We start from the raw sequence: 20,829 nt of genomic DNA, 5'->3' as shown, positions 1-20,829 counted from the left end.
GGAGAAAGGCACCAAGAAAGAAAAATGCAGGGTGAAGGGGGCATACGCTGGCACACAAGCACACGCCAGTGGGTCTGTAGTTAGTAGCAATGATCTCTCCTAACCCCAGGAGAAATTCTGGGTCTCATTTTAAAGATACCCTTCAGAAAAGGAGTACCTCTTCAACCTGCACGCTTCCCAGTACAGTACAAAAACGCATTTTATGATTCAGAGTCTGGCTCGCCTCTTTCGCCTGGGTTTAATTTCCAGAGCAGCAGAGAGAGGGCTGACCGGGACACAGGCACCACATCCAGTGTAAGGCAGGTCTCGCTGAGCTGTCTGATACTTTGTTTATATCGACTGAACACAATTCCACGGAACGTGGAAGTTAAGGCAGAGAGACTGCGTGTTTAAATATTCTGAGATAAACGGTTTGTGCTGTGGTAGCAGGGCCATGACCAAACGTAGGGCACGGAGGCCGCTGTTAGGGTAAGCGAGGTTCCGGGAGCACCTTGTATGTGCCGGCCGCGACCGAGGACAATGGAGGACACAGACACGGGCTGCCAGGAGCCCAAAGTTTCCTGGGGGAACAGACGGGTAAAGAAAAATCACAACTAGCCAAACATTCCAACATAATAATATATATATTTTTAAAAAGCTGAAGACACTCCTGTACTTGATTTCAACTCTGCATTATGTTTATCTTTAAAAGATTCTGAACCAGGAAACAACATAATTTGATTTGGGGCTGTATATTTGATATCAGTGTTAAACTGAGCTGCTCAAAAACAAACTCAGCGTCACAAAGTAGGGGGCCTGCCAAGAACTAAGAGAACAGGACCCAGCATCTAGCATTGCAGCTCCGGCCCCACGCCAGCAGCACCACCCATCAGGCCGCCCCAGCATAACTTAAAAAAATTACTAACAAAAAACCTCAGGCTACATTTTAAAGCAATGCTCCTCACAACAAAATTCCACTGGCCAACACACAACTGAACAATTTGATTCATGTCTCTGGCTTCACAAGCTGGAGACTGATGAAGAACCGAGGAAAAGGATGTAGTGGATATTGCCCCTTCATGATCGTCTGCGGAGTTGAAAATGCACTTGGAAACAGAAGAAAGGGCAGGGGTAAGCATGTGCAGTGAAGACCAGGGCGACACACTAAATATGATCCTCAGGGCTACAGTCAACTGTTCTTTTCTATTCTAGCCTCAAGGCAGAGGGAGGTGGATGCTGCCATCTAGAGATATCTAGGGATATCAGCTTTGATATCAATGCCAACACAGAAGGGCTGACGGAGCTGAGTGGAGGACTTCACAGTCTCAGGGAAGCCTCTGCCTGAGGGACACATTCTTTCAGGAACCAGGTCCCCTGCTTATCTGAGGAGAGGGCAAGCAAGGAGGAAAAGCTGGACCAGACAGTTCCTTCAGCTCCACAATTCCCACGGGCATAGGAACGTAAACTCCTCCGTGAGGGAACAGTGGGGTGCAAGGAAATAGAAGAATGAGAGGGAAGAGATCACAGCAATACAAGATGGGTAGCAATGGTCAGTCAGATGGGGCATCCAGGACAAAGGGTTAGCACCCACTGAGACATAGAAACCCTGAGAGTTCCACTGCCAGAGTTATGAACCACAGAAAAGTAAAGTCGGCAGAAAGAAAGCCAAAGGGCGAAATTAAGATCAGACAGGTAATCAGCCTAAGACTGGCATCCTGGAGAAAACTAGAGATGTGAGTAATGAAAAGTACATATGTGCTGTCACAAGTTACCAGAATGCATGAAGAGAAAAAGAAAATCTATGTTTAGAGAAAAGATGTTAAGGATGGTTGTATATTATGCATGATTTTTTTTTTTATGTGAGGAAGACTAGCCCTGAGCTAACATCCAATGCCAGTCCTCCTCTTTTTGCTGAGGAAGATCGGCCCTGGGCTAACATCCATGCCCATCTTCCTCTACTTTATATGGGATGCCACCACAGCATGGTTTGACAAGCGGTGCATCAGTGTGTGCCCGGGATCCAAATCTACGAACCCTGGGCCGCCGAAGTGGACCTCGCACACTTAACCGCTGCGCCACTGGGCTGGCCCCTATGCATGATTTTTATCTCTACCTTTTAAGAAAATTCTCTATATTTCCTATGGGAATTTACCATCTTATGATAGAAAAATAAAGTTTACTTTTTAAAATAAAGAACACAGAAGTTATCTAATCCTGAATTTCCCAATTGATCAACTGGATCTAAGATTCCTAGGAGAGAAAGCTAAAAAAAATTCTACCTGATCAAAGATGTGGTTTCATTTGCCCTGAGATTGGATTCCTACTAGTTCTTTTTTTTTTTTTTCCTGCTGAGGAAGATTGGCCCAGAGCTAACATCTGTGCCAATCTTCCTCTATTTTGTATGTGGGTTGCCACCACAGCATGGCCGCCAACGAGTGGTGTAGGTCCGCACTTGGGAACTGGACCAGGGCCACTGAAGCGGAGCACGCCAAACTTAACTGCTAGGTCATGGGGCCGGCTGCCTAATCATTCTCTCTTAATGAAGAGCTTTCAGCACTGACAGGCTCAGATGACGGGCATAAGTCAGACACACATTTGTCACATCCGTCAGCCTGATGGGACAGGTTATAAGCTTAGGACTTCAGTGAAAACTCTTGCCACCAGCAACGTTGGCTGCATCCAGTTAAATTCATATCAAATTCAGATTTGCTTAAAATGCCAGACAAGTGGGGACCATTCAATCCTGCTCAAGCCTCTCCCTGTTCTGACAGGGTGAGGAATCCAAGGGTTGTCAGCGTTGACGGATGAGGGGAATTACTCCTTGTGCGCTGTCACTGCCCATCCGCTTGCGAGCACATCCTTCTCGTCAGCACAAGAGGCAGAGGATGTTCTGAATAACTCAGAATAAAGGCAGTCTGGGAAAACAGCTCGTGCCCAGCAAAGTGGTACAGTTATTAACTTTTCACTTCTCTTTGGCTGGCTCTGTGACACTGCTGGCAAGAAAAAGTTTCCATAGCAGAAAACATCTCTAGAGCTTACATGGCATTTTATGATTTCACACCTGCAAGCTATAAGGAAGTCTGGTCACTCTCTCAGGAGATAAAGCAGTAGCCCCTGAGATTAGCAAAGCAGGCGAATCTCTACAGATAGAGGGAGTCCTGGACCTCACAATCACCTCTTGTCTCTGCAAATAGCCTCAGACTTTGTAGGCCTGCTCCCAGCACACTCCAGCTTCTTAGGCTGGTGGCCACAGTCATCAGTGAGTCCTGCTCCAGGGAACAGCAAGGCCCAGGGTCATGTGTCTCATGATCCTTCAGAACTTTCCACATTAAAGCCTCGAGAAAATGATGCCCTCACGCTGCACAGTGCACAGGCCAGGAGGCTGAACATGGAAACCTGATAAAGGAAGAATGGTTTCTCTCCCCACTGATGACCCAAAAGTACTATCATCTTATAAAAGTAGCAAATGTTTCATATTTTCACAAGGTATGATTTTTTTCCTCTCACTAGTTTTCAAAGAAAATGAGGAAGTTATTTCCAGAGATTAAAAAAAAATGTTAAAATGAGAAGAAGTCTTTTAAATGTAACTGAATATAAATTTAACTACAAGAGGTATGAGGCTCCCCTACCAGCCCTACTAGATGTTAAAAATAGCATAAAACTACAGGAATTAGATTATATGATATAAATACAGGAAGACAAATGCAAGGAACAGAGTCAAGAAATAGATTCATAACGTATGTGGGAATTCAGTATACGCTAAAAGTGTTATTATAGATTAGGGGGAAAGAGAAATTATTCAATACTAGTGCTGGAATAACTGATTAGCCACTTGGAAAAAGAATAATAAGCTGAACTGCTCTTTTACTCCTTAACAAAAATAAGTTCAAAAAAAAAATAAGCACCATAGCAAACACCATACTTAATATGAAATGTTCAAAATATCCCCTTTACGTTTAAGAACAACACAAGAATGCATGGTATCACCACTTCTAGTCAACATAATCCTGGAAGTCCTGGCAGTGAAGTAAGATTTAAAAAAAAAAACTAAAAGCTACAAAGATTGGGAAAAAAAGAAATGAAGCCGTTATTTGCAAATCATCATTGTCTACACTGTCTACAAAAAACTCCCATCCCCCAAATCTACAGATAAATAAGAATCAGTAAGAATTAGCAAGGTTGATTAATCTAAAAATTAATAAACAAAAGCCAAATGAATTTCCATACATTAGCAAACAGGCATCCATGTTTATTTTTAAAGGATGTTACTTCAAGTTTCTGAGAATAAATGTAACAAAGGATACACAAATTCTATCTGTAGAAAATAATAAAACCTTATTTAAATACATTAAAGAAGTCCTAAGTAAAAGGAGCAATATACTATGCTCTAGAATAGTAAAACTCAACATCATAAAACTGTCAATTTCCCAAATTGATCTCCAGATTTAATGTAATTCTAATCAAAATCTCAATCAGCTTGTGGAACTTCACAAGTGAATTTATACAGAAGATAAACATGCCAAAAATAGCCCACACCCTTAAAGAACAACAATAACACAAGGGAACTTTTTGGCCAGTTATTAATAAGACTTGTTATGAAGTTACAGTAATTAAGAAAGTGTAATGCTGGCACAGAAACAGACAAATTGACCAATTATAGGATAGAGAGACCAGAAATAGAGAAACACACAAAGAATGCCTAATACTTAGCAGCTAGCTCTGTTATGTGTTATGTTCTTTAATTGTTGTGACAATGCTGTCAGGATTAACCATTCCCATTTTACAAATGAAGACACCAGGGCTCAGGAGGTTAAGTGACAATTGTCTAAAATTACTGAGCCAAGGAATGTCATTACTGGAATTCAGTCCTAAGTTTCCCAACCCCAAACATGCCAGTGTTTTTTCATCATCTGCTGTGTTCTGAAGAACAGCTAGTAAATAAAGCAAGACAAAGGGCCTGTAGGCTAAGGATGACAGGAGCCCCAAAAATGCTGAACAAAAATCTTAGCGGAAAAATAGGCAGAACACAGCACCTGCCAGCAGAATTACAGTGATCAGTGTAAGAGGTTAGGAAGAAATGCTCTTCCCTTCTGAGCATATCACATTGGAGCCAGACCATGAGCCCACTTAGTTCAGAAAGGCATATTTTAAGACCTAGAGAATTAAGGTCATGGCATCGACAGTGTTGGGCTGATTTATGTGGGTCACAATTGGGAAAAAAAATCCACACACACTCAAATTAGAAGAGGGACAGTCACATCGAAACTCTCAATAGAAAAAAATATACTCAAAACTCTAAAAACTACAGAGACCAAAACTCTGTCTTCAAGTAGCTAAGGCCCCCAAATCATCACACAGAGGCATATTTAACACTACATACATAAGAAGTGGTGAGGATTTAAAACCTATGACAGAAATGCTATTTTCTAAAGCACAATAACAGAGGGTAAATTAAGAACACCATGTCCCATAAAGTTTGTTTCCAAAGAGCCATAATTCTCTGGTAGGGCTCCCAAATACTTAGGTTAGTTATGTGAAATTCCTATTAAAATGTTTTATGATCTCAGCTCACTTAAAAGCTTGATTTTTCTAGTAGTTTGTTTATGCCTCGCTTCCACAAATATAGAGAGAATCATGCTTTAAATAAAAATGAAATACAAGAAAAATGGCACTTTAAAGAATGGAAATTAAAATCTAAATTGCAAATCATCTAACATGTATAAGAAAGCTAAATTAAAACCCCAAGAAATGCTGAAAGGAAATATATTTTTAAGGGTCATAAACCAAACGATAATATTAATTGCAATAAGAAGTCTTATTTAAATGAAAAGCCCAAAACTAAGGATTTCATAAGCAATGCTCCTAATTTATATGCTTAACATGCTAACATTTGTTTCTGTCTTTTACATAGCTAACCAATTAGAGTGTATTTCTCAACAACCAATTTTATTTGCTGGCAATTATTTGTTATCTTAGCTATAATTCTGCAGCTTTTCAAGCAACAAATGAATGAATGTCTTACATCTGGAGAAGAAAACACAAAGTGATGGTATGATGTTTGAATACATGCAATTACTGGTATGTTACATTCTAATTAACATAATTAGCTTTGAAACAGTTCTCACAATAACTGTCAACATTTGTGTCAATGCAGTTAATGACATGTGTAGCAAAGATCTGCTATTCCTTCCACTTAAAAGTAAAATAAAATGAATCTTTCCAAAAAAGAAAAGAAAGGCAGCCTCACTGAATATTCAAAACTCTTTTTAATCACTAAAGCTCTACTCTGGCAGGTTTAGAAGGCAGACGTCGTAGCTGATTCCAAGGACCTGCCAATTGGAATATGGGCACCCCAGGGGTACAGAATGTAATCAAATGAGGTTTAGGAAAAAATTATTAGAATATCAGTTTCCATTTTCTATGGCTCCCCTTTTTGTTGTTTTTAGTATATTTCCTAAGTTGATATTCAAGCTGATACTCAGCTGATAGGCATCAAATCTGAAGGCTAAAATACTTCCTTACAGGTTAGCAAACAGCACTGCCTCAAGCACTCTGAGCAGACTCCCTTCCTCCTATCACCACCCCAGGATTCCCGGGACCTCCCATGAGGTGGCGACCGAATAGTTAACGCCTGGCAAACTGAGCTACTTCCAGGCTCCTGCTAAAATCCCAGAGTAAATGTTCTCTCCACGGTTTCCTAGTGGAGATCTACAGATCTGTTAAAATATTTTTTAATACCATCTCTAAGAACATGTAAATCATTTAAAAATATATTCACATATTATGGATGCATACTCAAAAATGTTTTACTGATGAGGTAAGCCAGCAAAAGTGTTAGAGGCCCATCCTCTAACTTAGTTACACCTGGACAAATGATAGCAAAATTTGGGGGAAAAAAGATAGCAATATTAATAGTATTTTCAGTAAAATAGATGTTAGTATTCTAAAGGTCCAAACAGTTATATACTACATAACTACAGTTATATACTACATACAGTCAATGACGGACCACATATACAATGGTGGTCCCAGAAGATTAGTACCATACAGCCTAGGTGTGTAGCAGGCTATACCATCTAGGTTTGTGTAAGCACACTCTAGGATGTTCACACAACAATGAAATCGCCTAAGGACACATTTGTCAGAAAGTATCCCTGTCAGTAAGCGACGCCTAACTATACAGGCACTGTGGTAAGAGGTATACAAAATGTCATTTCAAAAGAAACCAAGTCATATATTTGGTACAAAAAGAAGACTCATGAAGACCAAGATCCTGATAAGTCTTTTGTGTAATCCAAAGGGAGGAATGAAAAGAAAGGAGTTGAGGGTTTTTTTTTCTGGTTGCCTTTTAATTTTTTATTGTTTAATGACAACACCCCTGGAAGTTTACTTCATGTTGAAAATGCCACATTATCGTTTCCCTATAAGTTTTAGTTTCAAACAACCTTCATGCCCTACAAATTATCCTGCAGAAAACAGCAGACCTGCAGTTATCTGAAAATAATCATAGAAAATCATAGCTTTACAAGGCCAGCTTCATCAATTCTTTAAACCACAAACTTCAGATATGCATTTAATAAAACTTAAGTTCCCTGGCTTAATAAATTAATACATCAGCTTACTGCTCTTGAACAAGATGATAACAACAGTTAACATTATTGTGCTCTTCCTATGTGTTCCAAGTGCCTGACATGTACTATCTCACTTGATTCCAGCAACAACCACATAAGATAGGTACCGTTAACATTCCCATTTTTCAGAGACACAGGAAGGCTATGTTCTTTGGTCACACATCTAGTAAGTGGTCAAGTCCAGATCCCAGCCCAGGCAGCCTGGCTCTGGAGCCCATGCTCTTAAACATTATTCTAAACTGCCTATAATAATTAAATTCTAAATCAAGTGCTTGTAAAAAATGATCACAATTTAGATAAAGGTCACTGCCGTGCATAAGCTCTCTAGGCAAAGGGAGAGGGGTGACCCAAGGTCTGTTCCATCCATAAAATTCTCCAATTCCAGGATTCATTTTCAGAAGCAAAGGTCAATTAAAACGTAGAGAGGTGCTATGGGCACAACCTAATATAAGCCCACGATATTTCGTCTAGCGTCATTTCTAAGAACCCATCTAATGAAATATTCTAGGCTCACATCTTCATCAGCTACAGATCATTTTCCTGGGCTCTTGAGGCAATCAGACCATTTGAGGGTGAGGAGGGAAGGCGGAGAAGGAAAGCAGAGAGACCCTTACAGTCTTATGTGATCAATGCTTTGGTTTGGATATGCACAATTCAAAGGAGGGTTATAACCCAGGTTGGGGTGAGGGTGGGGAGAGACGTCAGGGAAGGCTCCTGGAAGAGGAAGTGCACGTGCTCAAGCATCAAGCAGGCATTGGCCAGGCATAAAGAAGGGAGTTGCATAAAGAGGTATTTTTTTTCCAGAACAATGAAGAGCATGGGATAAGGAATCTGATGCCCTCTGGGGAATGGTAGGTGGTTCACCACTGCCCAAGTTATTTTTGCCAAACCTTACAAGTACTTAAAGATGAGAAACCTGCGACCCCTCCATCAAGTGAATCTGTCAAGGGGATGGATGTTTTCCAGCAAATGGGGGAAAACACAGAAGTTCCTTAAAGTTTAATTAATGACTTTCTGATCAGAGGTATGTAAAAAGGGGGGACAAAATGATATCACTGGTTCATATTATGTATCACTGCTTGTGTCCAGGAACCAAAAAAAAAAAAAAAAAAAAGCAACTGACTTACATTTATACAAACAAACAAGGAAAGAAACAAACATACTTAACTGAGCATATATATAAGCATAACAGGCAGCATTTATAACGAAAAACAAGTTGGCTTCATGCAACAAAGAGATATCTCACAGGAATTCTAGAAGAAGCATTCATTCTTGCAAAAAGAATGATAAATGTATACCCATTTTCTTGGGTGTATATATAAAAATCCATGACATATGAAAGCCCAGTTATTACTTAGTCAACGCAGACTCCTACAATGTGAACAATAACGTAGTACCTTGGATTCTTAGATTATTAGGATATTACCATCCAGAGAACAATTCAAGTTTTAGTGGTGGATCATCTTGGATAGGAAGAAAGGTATAGAGACAAAGAAAGAAAAAACAGAAGTTAGGGCTCTAAGGAAGCAAACTTACAGAAGCAGTAGTGCTTGGAATGACGATCAGTCTTAGTGTGAGGTCAGAATTATCAAAACTTAAGTGAGAGCTTTATGCCTTTGCATATTATTTGTGAAAATGCTCTCTGCTACTTATTGATCACTGTTTAAGTTTTTTCTTTAAATGCAGGTGATGTTCCCTGAACAAGAAAAGCAAGTATTTCGTATACCACAAATAGCTGGGATGGAATTGCCACACTGCTCCCTTCTTCACTTAAAAACAAACTAACATAGTGTCAGATCACAAAGAAAAGATGTCATAACCCAGTAAGCCACTATTAACATCTAGTCATTGAATCTAACAAAAATAAAGACTTATTTCCTTTTGGCTAAAATACCTGAAGATACTAGGCTTTCCACTCCCCAGAGATTTCCTACGTAAAAAGGCACCACTTGATGGGTGCTTGAAGGCTCCCCATCTACCTCATCAGACATTCTTTCTATGAGAGAGATGGGATGGTGGTGGTCTTCTAGGGTTCACATTAAGTCAGAAATAATTATATCACTGATATCCATGAGCCTCTGAGTTTTCATGTGGTCCTTTGCCTCCCTGACTATTCTAGAAACATCATGGTAAGAAGAAACATCACTGTAGACACCACATTGCCCACTTTATCTACCATCCCCCACCCCATTCCACTATGCACATAGTTCCACTATGCCTTGACGTTTGCCTAACCAAAACTGTCCAAAAACCTGCAGCCATGTCATTCTTCTGCATCTGTAAATACAGCTGCAAACTATCTAGCATATTATTATCTTCTACTTTGCTCTCTAATTTCTCAGAAGTCTTATTTCAACTCGCTGAGAAGCTCCTTAAAAAGCAAGACCATGTGTCACATCTTTTCTACACAGGTTTTAACACTAGCTGTATAATAGGGACTCCATTAATAGTCAATTAACTGATAAATTAGCATAATGAGGAATACACTGATTCAGAGTCCGACACTAGATTGATAATTCAACTACCAACGAACAAGAAATAAGTATACCACTACTACTCACTCCACTATATCTATAAAAATAAGGTAGGAGGGGGCCAGTCCTGTGGCCAAGTGGTTAAAGTTCCACATGCTCCGCTTCGGCAGCCCACGTTTGCAGGTTCGGATCCCAGGCATGGACCTGCTCCACTCATCAGCTATGCTGTGGATGTATCCCACACAAAATAGAAGAGGACTGGCATGGATGTTAGCTCAGGGGTAATCTTCCTCACCAAAAAAAAAAAAAAATAAAATAAGGTAGGAAAGATATTGAAGTATGTTGGCTTTTCCAGAGCCACAATAACCAAGAATTTCCTAAGAAGTCTATGAATTAAAATGGTAATTTTTCATTTTTCCCAAGAAAGGAAATGTTACATTCCAATACCTTCTCTCCCACAAACCACTGTCTAATTACTATGGGTTTCTTGGTTTCTCCTGAGCTGCAGAATCCTTTTGACAATAACACAGCAAAGAAGCAAGTGATGATATTTCACCACAGGGGCAAAAGGACACCAGAGATGACAAGCTGTGTCACATCAGGAGTCCACCAGAGACGTACCTGTCCACCAATACACCAAGGGACACTTCCATGATGGTGGCTGTGACTGCATCACCACCTTTACCTCAATCATCTCCCCAGACACACAACCCAATCAAATCCCTGATAACCCAACCATTCAATTAGTCTGGACTCCAGGAAACAGAACAACAGGAGCCTCAGACAACTACTGAAACTTGGAATTAAGACCTCCTCAACCTTTGTTAATAAACAACTATTATCTAAGTACTAAATATACCAGGCGCTGCCCTTGGTGCTAAAGATACGGTGAGGAATAAGACCGGCTGAGGTGCCAGCACTTACCACTCTATGGATCATCTCATGATGCTTCGTGAACAGGTTGGTCAGCTCCTAAATAGGTACAGCAGTTGGGTAAGTGGGTAATAAATGAAACCTAAGCTTTAACACACACACACAACGATATACATACATATATAACGTATTGCTGTTACAAATTCATTTTCTCCCCTCTATTAAAGCAATTAAAAGAGGGCATGCATTTCTACTCTTTAAATGCCACAGAATATTTATGGCGCCATTCGTCTCACCGACTGTCAAAAGCCTTTGATAACAACAAGTCCACACTTGACCAGTCTGTCTAGGCATACCCAAGCAGAGAGCCGCTCCAGCAGGCACCCCGTCCTTCCCAGGAAGGACAACATGTAGTACATAAGGTAACGCATATTTTTTAATCCTTGCAAAATATAAGGAGGATAAAACTGGGACGGGAAGTTTTAAGCGACTACTTCTGGGTGAAATTTCATTTTAGGAAAAAACCTTTTCCCCAAAATAAGAGGTTCTTCATTCATTCAGAGACTGAATCACAATGCACTTCGCATGTTCTGCTAGTTGTTCTCATGGCACCCAAGCATGTTTAGAGTACGGATGCACATTTAGGGTATCTCTTCACTGAGGCAGTAGCTGGATTAGAGCGAGGAATTTATAGTTTGTTTTTAGGCTGATCTTTGATTTACAGACTCATGTTAAACCAACTAATCTGTGGATGGGCCCAGGTGAGCCTATAATGAGATTTATCTTCATGGATTAGGCCTGACCTATAATAATCTGCTCAGGGGTCTCTACTGCTATTTCAGCACTGAGTTATGAAAATTCATCCCTTCACTATAAACAGAACCTAGCTCAGAGGGTAATAACTGGGAGATGTATTACTACTGGAATACAAGCACTCCTGAGACTCTGATTATAATGTCCACAGCTGAAGGCATTATTTCACAATTGAGATTACTACTTTCCAGATGAAAAAAATTCTGAACTGTGGAATAATGCCTCCAGCTACATACACTGTAATCACTCTCAGCAGTTCTTGTATCCCAAGAGCAACACAGGTTACCAACAGTTGGTATGGTAAGCTGATTTAGGGACTGGAAGAAGTTATAGGAGGAAGCACAGATAACCCTAATTTCCTATTTGCTTTATCAGGGGGCTTTAGTGCAAGAGTTCAACACGTCCAATCACCATATCAACTTCACTAAAAATCAAACATAAATTTAAAAGAGTAATTATTTTTCACCTAACTACCAAAGTTGTTTGTGTTTTTTTTCAGAAGACAATATTGACTGCTGGCCAGAGTGTAGTGAGGTGTGCCTTCTCAATAGATGGAAGCATAAATTTGTGCAGCATTCCAAGAGACAATCTAGCAGAAGTATGGAGGACCTCAGTAATGCGCACATCCTTTGCCACAGTAATTCCACTCCAAGAATCTACTCTGAAAAAATGATAAGAGGTGAACAAGGTATTATTAAAAGCCTGCTCATCACCATTATTTGCAATAGGAAAAACCTGGAAATAACCTAAAGGGGGAAATAGTTTAAGAAATGGTGAGAAATCCATACATTGAAATATTCTGAAGTCTTTCAACTGAGTCATAATGGCTAAGGAGAAATGCTAATTCACAGTTGTATTCTACACTTTTGTTAAGCAATTTATCCAAGGGCATTCAGATTGTTCCTACATCAATATTTAACAGATACTCTCTCAGAGTTAACTAATTGGACTTCGGCTCAGGTTTTTGTTTTTGAGCTATCAGGCTAATGAAGTATTGATATAATATTAAATGATTGCAAATAAAATCTGTATCCTATTTAAACGCTGACATTATGTCAGTGCACTCTGAATGAATTAAAAAGGAAAAATGCACTTTTGCATATGTTTAGTGAATTTTCCCTGACTCTTCATAATGCATTTTCGCAAAGGGAAAGATGAATATTCATCAAGGCTCTTTGAATATATTACAGTTTAAATAGTTTGGTTTTAATATTTATAGTACATCATGAAACACAATTTTTCCATTAAAAGAAATGGATACAATGTCAAAAAAGGGCCACTGAAGAAACATAAAATTATACCACTTAACCTAGTATTAAAAGTTGAAAAATAATATGTGAAAGCACATCCCCTCTTCAAAAAAGTTAACTATTCTAGAAAGCTATCTTCCAGTTTGTTGGGTCGATGAATTTTGAGTGAAAAGGAGGAAGAAAGAAACAACAAGCTGGTCCGCCATAATGCAAGGAGGTAAGGACGGAAGCCTAAATCACTACTTCAACTCAAATGACCAGGGAGAAAAGTGCTTCTTTTCCCCGCTTCTGATAATACCATCTCAGCTAAACCCTGCCGACAACACCAAGAAACATTTTTCCTACCAACCCCAGGAACAGTGACGCCAGCATTTCTTGAGTGACAGGCACTGTGCAAAGTACCGCACAAGAATTCACTCACTCCATCCTCCCAGTAACCTCACGGGGTCACTACAACCATTGGCCCCATTTCACAGATGAAGAAACTGAGGCTCATACAGCTAATAAGCGGTAGACACTGGAGGTGTTAAGGTGGTTAAGGTGATCTCTTAACCACTGTGCTTTCCCCCCTCATTTCCATTTTCAAAGTGTACAATTATAGTTTAATTCCTGAATACAGTTTCCATAGTTAACTGCTCTCTGGCTTGAAGAATAGCTTCTTGATTAGGCTAAATAATAGAAACCTAAAACGTTAATCACAGATTAAAAACAAACAAAAATAAACAAGAGTCTGTTCTAGGGCACGAAAAATGTACAGAAAGGAAATACATTCCCTTATGCTTTCTCCAAGTCTTCACTGAGTACCCACCATGTGTCAGGCACTATTCCAGGCCCTGGGGAAATAGCTGGGAAAACAGAAAAAATATCTCCACTCCCATCAATTTTTCATTAGAGTAGTGAGATATATAATGAAATAAGCAAATTATGTGGTATATCGGAAAGGGATAAGGCTATGGAGAAAAGTGAGTTAAGTAAGTGGGGCATGCAACATGCAGTGTGGGGAGCAGTTTCAAACAGGAAGGTCAAGGAAGACCTCACTAAGAAAGAATGCGATGGGCTGTCCACACAAACAAAACAGATGAGGCTCATGATTCAAATCAAACAGAAAACTGGAGAAAAACACTAGAAAGGAATTTGCACTGTGCTTCTGCCATCCATCTATTACTCCAAAGTACAAAAGAAGTGAATATTTCTTATGATGGCCACATATACCATTTCTAAACTTTAATCATCAAGGCTTACAACCTTATTTTCCTACAGAAAAATAAGTTACCACTGGTCCTGCTTTTGCCTTCCGAAATTTCCATCTTTCTTGCCAGAAAGCAGCATCTGTATATAAATCCCCTGCTTTTGACGACTGTGACTTCTTTGATAAACTACTCATGTGTGTGGCGAGGGACAGAGAGATGGAGGAAGCAAAGGGGGAAATGAGTTTTCCCCTCTTCAGATTAATGTATATGAAGTATACATTTGACACCTCATCAGCACTCCCGGCTGGTGTCCCAGCAGGCAGACACTGGCTGAGCATGTATTCCGCCAGCTACCGGGCTACTTAGGACGAACTGGCAACATGCCATTTATCTGAAATGCCCCATGTGTCTGGGAGAGGGAGCACAACTACATTTAGCATTGCCAAGGAAAACTAGATACTTCAGGCTAGGAATTAATCTCCTCCTTGAGAAGGTAGTTAGCATTGCCTTCAAGTCTGCCTATGGCATTTAAATCATTACAGGTCATGCATTTACTACAATTCATACCTACCAAACCACAGGGCCTTCATTTACATCTTACTAACATATGAATACCTCACAAGTTGAAGGTCTATACTCTTCTGAACTGTATGTTGTTGTGTTGAACATGAAATTTTGTTACAGTGAGTGTAATGCCGTCATTTGGACATAAACCACTTTGATTCTGATTTTTCCACACTTGAACACACATATCGCTTCAACTTCTTCAATGAATCAACGACATATTTAAACCAATGTGATTACATGACTGCTTTCAAGCAGATTAATGAAATTTCCTTCAATGTGGACATTGATAATCTCTTCCAATTTTGTCACCATATTTTTTGAGCAGCTGATGTGGAACTAAACGGGATTTGGCCCATTATACGGACTTTAAGGCTAATCACATTGTAAGATGCATGCTAAACAGCAAAACCAGAGTGGTTTTAAATGGATGGTCTTATTAGGCCACCCATTACAGCATATAGAATCACACCATCACTCTCGTCTTGCAACTAAAGAAATCTGTCACTTTCCACCAATAACTATTCATTTCACCAACATTATTTGTTGAATGCCTCCTATATGCAAGGTGGTGTGCTAGGAGCAGTGAGGAACAGCAAGTCAGATCAGACAGGACTTCTGCCTTCAAGGAGCTCGCAGTCTAGCAGGGGGATATGAGGCATTAACACAAGAACTAAAACAAAGGTGAACCATGAAAAATGCTAAGGAGAGTCAGGAGGAAGGGTGACCTACAGCTCTAAGACCGGGCCTTGGGGTGAGGATAGCAGCCAGGAGAGAAGATGAGAGTGAAGCATGTTCTGTTGAACAATGCACCTCCAGAAACATCAGCTTGTTTAAAAGACAAGGAAAAAAAAGAAGTTCTAATAGGTGTACATTTCCACCTCTTCAGCACCATTCTCTATCAAATCTGTGAGCTGTAATCAGCAGAAATAATTTAGATGTAATCCATTCCAAGAAACATGAAACAGATTAACTTTAATGGTTCTGCAAAGGGTACCAAAAGCAGGAAAAGTCATTAATATGTACTGAGCGACATAGTGAAATACGCGATACGGCACAGAAATCGGGGCAGACGGCAGCAGAACAAGGAGGAAATCAAGACGATGACCCGCCTCGCAGCTCTCCTCCAGCTGCTGCTGCTCTTCACAGGACAGAAGCGGGGGCCGGAAGATGGTCAAACAGCCCACAAAGAGCGTTCCTGAGACCACAATCAGGAAGTGAGGAAACCTCTGAAGGAAAGCTATGATGGGGGTACATCTGAAACCTCCACTGTCTAGGAGTAAACGGTGCATCACAGTCCGGCATCTACACCCAAGCTTACTCACAATACAATAAGAACAGAAGTATTAATACTGCTAACATTTGAGACTGCTTATGTGCCAGGGACTGTTTTAAGTTTGCTCTCTATGGTATTTTAGCATTTTCTCTAGTTTTGCTCTTAAGCAAACACTATAAAAACTTGCAGGGTAGATAAGCTAACAATTTAATTGACTCTTTTTTGTGTGTGTGTGTGAGGAAGATCAGCCCTGAGCTAACATCCATGCCAATCCTCCTCTTTTTGCTGAGGAAGACTGGCCCTGGGCTAACATCCGTGCCCAGCTTCCTACACTTTATATGGGACGCCGCCACAGTACGGCTTGACAAGTGGGGCGTCGGTGCGCACCTGGGATCTGAACCCTGGCCACCAGCATGGGAGCACACCCACTTAACTGCTACGTCAAGGGGCAAGCCCCCTAACTGACTCTGAAAAGAATGTCATTGAACAGATTTTGGGGAGTACTCTTCTTGTGTTTTCTATTCATAGTTCGTATTTTTGTATCTTATTCCCAAACATCTTAGGTCACCTAACATGTGTCTTATTAATGAATAAATCAGCTTCTGTGTCTGAGCACGTGACTATCAGTATTAGATAATAAGATAAGAGTACTTTGTGACAGTGTTGTTTTAATCAGAATGATTTACTTGGCAATAAACATACAGGATTACTATTTAAGTGTTAAGAATAATATTGTAGTGGCCCACAAAGCACTTTTGTTTAAAAAAAAAACCTAATTGTGAGGAATTTACCACTTTCCTTAAAAAGTAAATGCTTACAGTAAAATAAGCTTTTAATAAAATTCCCCAAGAAGAAAAAGTAACTTCAAACTTGGGGATGGGATGGAAGAAAATGCTAACTAACAGTTCCTTTAAAATAAGTCCCAAAATTTACATAAGAAGAAAAAGATGAATTCTCGTTTAAAGATCATAGTCAATTTTGAAGTCATAAAATACCCTGAAAGAAAGACTTTTTGGGGATAATTATTCAGTACATTCAGAATCTTTATTATTCTGAAAGTAGAATCAGGTAAGTCCAAAGTTGAATTCCAGAGACTGCTTAATACTCCTTTTCATCTTGTAGTTGCAGATGAGGTGATAAAATCTGAGAAACTCAGTGACCTGCCCAAGTTTACACAGCTACCTAATGGCAAAAGCAGGACTAGAGGCTGGAACGAAATCAAATGTCTCTGCATTACTGAATGACTCCCAAATATCCAAGATAACCTATTACCAATGCATTAAGGCATCATAGTGCACTGATTTATATATTATTGCATCATCATCAGTAAAAGATGTTTAAAAATCTAATCCCATACCATACAACCTACCACCAATGCAACAATAACTTGTACAGACCTCTAGGCTGTGCCAAATGTTAAAGCAGAGAAGTGGATCCACTAGAAAACAAAATTCTAGTAAGCATCACGGTTAAAAATAAAGGTCTACACTGAAAAAACATAGGAATCCATGCTGCTAACAAATACACAAATATTTACACTGTGCGCCAACTGGTAAATGTGGAGAGAGTATTAGAGTTGGAATAATGGCCATATTCAATTATCCTAGAAAAGAACGGTCCAGGCAAGAATCACGAAGGAATGCAAAATCTAAGGGAAATTTTTGACTAGGAGAAGCATGTTTGCGTGGCCAAAAACTATCTCCCCACAGAACTGGTGCACAGAATTGCAAAAGAAAAAGTCAAACTACAGTGGAGAAATTGGGCAACACTTTGATTGGGTGAAAAAAATTAACATCACAATGAGGGGAAGATGGAGATCATGCACCTGCAGATGTCATGCCTACAGAAGACACAATGTCATACTCTGGCCTGGAATGCAAAAACCTGAATCTCACCAGGAGGAAACATCAGACACACATAATTTGAGAAAAGTTCCATTAAGAAAAATGGGGGGATACAGGTACACAGTCTTCAAAAACATCACTGTCATAAAAGGCAAAGAAAGACTGTGGAAAGGCTCCAGATTAAAGAAGACTAAATAGATACGACAATTAAATGCAATAAGTGACTGGAAACTGGACCCTATACCAGAGGACAAAAAAATACTACAAAGGACATTATTGAGCCAATTGATAAAACTGAAACACAGATGGCAGAGTAGATAAAAGGCTTGTATCAGCCGTTAAGTTTACTGAAGTTGATAACTGTGATAATGAAAGGCCATATGTCCAATTTACTCTCAAATAGTTCAAAAAAAAATTATACACATATACATATATGCATATACGTATATACAGAGAGAGAAAGCAAATGATAAAGCAAACTGGGCAAGAGGTTAATAGTTGAATCTAAAGGATCAACTGATGTTCTATGTATTTTTCTTACTCTTGCAACTTTTCTGTAAGTTTGAAATTATTTTCAAATAACAATTGTGAAAATTAATGAAAACAAACTTCATTTAAAATGGAGTCAGCAGTCCGGAAAGAGGAGCTCCCACACAGCACCATTCAAGGTCAATGACAGGAAAGACAGTCAATTACAGACCCCAGTAGAAGTCCTCAACAGGAAAGAATGGTTAATTACAGGAAAAAACGTACATTGCATCCCAAACAGAAATCGACTACCCCAGCAACTCAGCCAACGAGAAACCATCACCACCCTGAATTCTTGCTTTTCTCCAACGGCCTTTCCTTCAAAACAACCTCTCCCAATTGCCTCCTTCTTCTCTATAACGTTCCTCTCCTTTATTTGTCGAATTTGCCTATGGTCCACCATAGCATGCACGTGTGAATTGCAACTCTGGTTATTCCAGAATAAACTCGTTTTGCTGATAAAATAACTAGCTGTTTTATTTTTAAGGTTGACAGAAGTTAAAAAAAAAAAAAAGGCTTAGAAACATTTTCATTTCTTTCGAGGGAAGAGTGGAAACACAGTCAATTTGACAGAAATACCCCAAATTAGGTTGCGGGGGCGGGGAGGGGGGGACAGGGACGCCGGGACTTGGAAAAAATTAGCACACTGAAAGCATGGAATTTCACATTGCCAAATATGTGCTTAATGTAAAATGTGGGTAAGCTCAAATCTAGTTCAACTCGATAAACTTAAAACAGTCTCTAAAGAGGTGGCAAGATGGAGCAAATCCAAATCACCGGAGACAGCCGGAGGACACTCACCAGGCTGGCCGTGAGCAAGGGTGCCGACTGGCCCAGGGCCTGGCTGCGCATGCGCACGAGGTTGGACGTCTCCGCCGAGGCTGGGCAGGCCAGACCTGCTACTGGGTTTGGAAGGAGGTACCTCCCTGTTGGGGTTAAAGAGAAGACAATGTCAGTAGCGGGCAGAACGGCAGCACTTCCATGGCAATGGCAGATCACTTCTTGGCCATCTTTCTCGTGTACTACTTCTGCTATATTCCATAATTACATTTATTTATAGCAACCAGTGGCAAATTGTTTTAATTAAGTCAGGAGATCCAGTTGCAAGTTCTGATCCTGATTTCCCACACAAACCCAAGTAAACCTCTTCGTCTCCAGCATCTGTAGTTTTCAGCCAGGGCAGGATGAAGTGTCTTGTTACTTCTGCCTGTTCCACGGGACCATGCTGAGGCCATATGTAAATACACAAAGCATTCTCAGCATCACAGAAATAAGCAAGTGCATTTACAAATGTATTTTTAAAATATCTAATACAGAAAATGATCTAGGAATCAACTAGAAAAGAGACTACAAAGTGGAGATCATAACCAACAAAAAGAAGAGTTGGAATACTTTCAAGGTGAAATGAGGCTAGTGCCTCTTTCTCTCACCTTCTCTCTCTAAAGCACTGGTGGTCATCCAACCGCGTCCAGACGACACATAACGGTATTCATTTGCATAAATCAGGACATTACTGTCAGTTTAGGTTCACTGAGCAATTTACATCAACCCTGAACTCTAATATATACGTATACGCCTTTGAAAGTCAAACAGCTGAACCAATTCACACCGTATTACTTCCTTAGTACATGGACTAGACTAGTTATAAACGCACAAGAAACAAGGCTTTTTGACTTCAGGAAGATAGGATGGACATGAATATTCACATAATAATAAAAGCTCAGTAAAAGCAGAGACTATGTTTGATTTTCATCTGCTTTGCCCCAGTACTAGCACAATGACTGGCCATAGTAGGTGCTCATTAAGTCTTTGCTGAATGATGAGAGGACAAGTGGGCACTTCTTTCCCAGAAAACACATAGGAAAAGACGGCAGGCAACCCATAGAACCTCATCCAAGGGATGTGTGTGAAGACTCCAGCTTCGAACCTCTCAGAATCATGGGGGATTGAGGCATACGTGGCTGGTGGCCCTGCAGCAGAGGTGACATCTGTTCCCAGGATTTTCCCCAGCACATCTGTTCCTTGTAAAAGAGCCTCTCTCCTACCTCAGGCATGCACTTAACAAGCATATCCCACTGGTTAATAACTACTGTGATATATTAACTAGTTTACTATTAGTGCACATGCTAACTACCAGCATTATCATAGCACAGGAGCTAGGGGAGGCTCCCATCAATTGTCCATGTTAAGAGGTCTAATGCTTTAATCTAAGTGCTTTCAGAAGTTTATATTTTAATTGCAAAGGAAAAAATGGCTTCTTATTTTGCCAAAATGGCTCTTTCACTGTCTTATTTTATAGTGAAAAAACAGACTACAGAAAATGAGATCTGCTTTTAAGATCTTGACCTGTAGCTGAAGGACACTGAGGAAGGAAGTTAGCCAACCTCTCTTGACTGGTCTTTCCATC

The 20,829-nt window shown here is 40.0% G+C and overlaps 1 protein-coding gene across 8 annotated transcripts in view; it reads right to left on the bottom strand.

The window, feature by feature from the left end:
• Positions 1–20,829, bottom strand: part of MAST4 (microtubule associated serine/threonine kinase family member 4) — a 550,605-nt gene that overhangs the window by 356,468 nt on the left and 173,308 nt on the right. For 5 of the 8 annotated variants that reach the window (XM_087443360.1, XM_087443355.1, XM_087443361.1 and 2 more), the window contains exon 3: positions 19,224–19,348. In XM_087443360.1, the coding sequence (XP_087299486.1) occupies positions 19,224–19,348 (125 nt within the window). Of the gene's footprint in view, positions 1–11,008; positions 11,057–19,223; positions 19,349–20,829 lie in introns of all 8 variants that reach the window. The other 3 variants (XM_087443354.1, XM_087443356.1, XM_087443359.1) reach the window with 1 other exon arrangement.

The sequence above is a fragment of the Ceratotherium simum genome, chromosome 18, assembly GCF_057802395.1.
Source record: "Ceratotherium simum simum isolate JZ-2026a chromosome 18, ASM5780239v1, whole genome shotgun sequence".
NCBI lineage: Eukaryota > Metazoa > Chordata > Mammalia > Perissodactyla > Rhinocerotidae > Ceratotherium > Ceratotherium simum.
The sequence above is the reverse complement of the archived record's forward strand: the minus strand, read 5'-3'. Positions and strand labels throughout refer to the sequence as shown.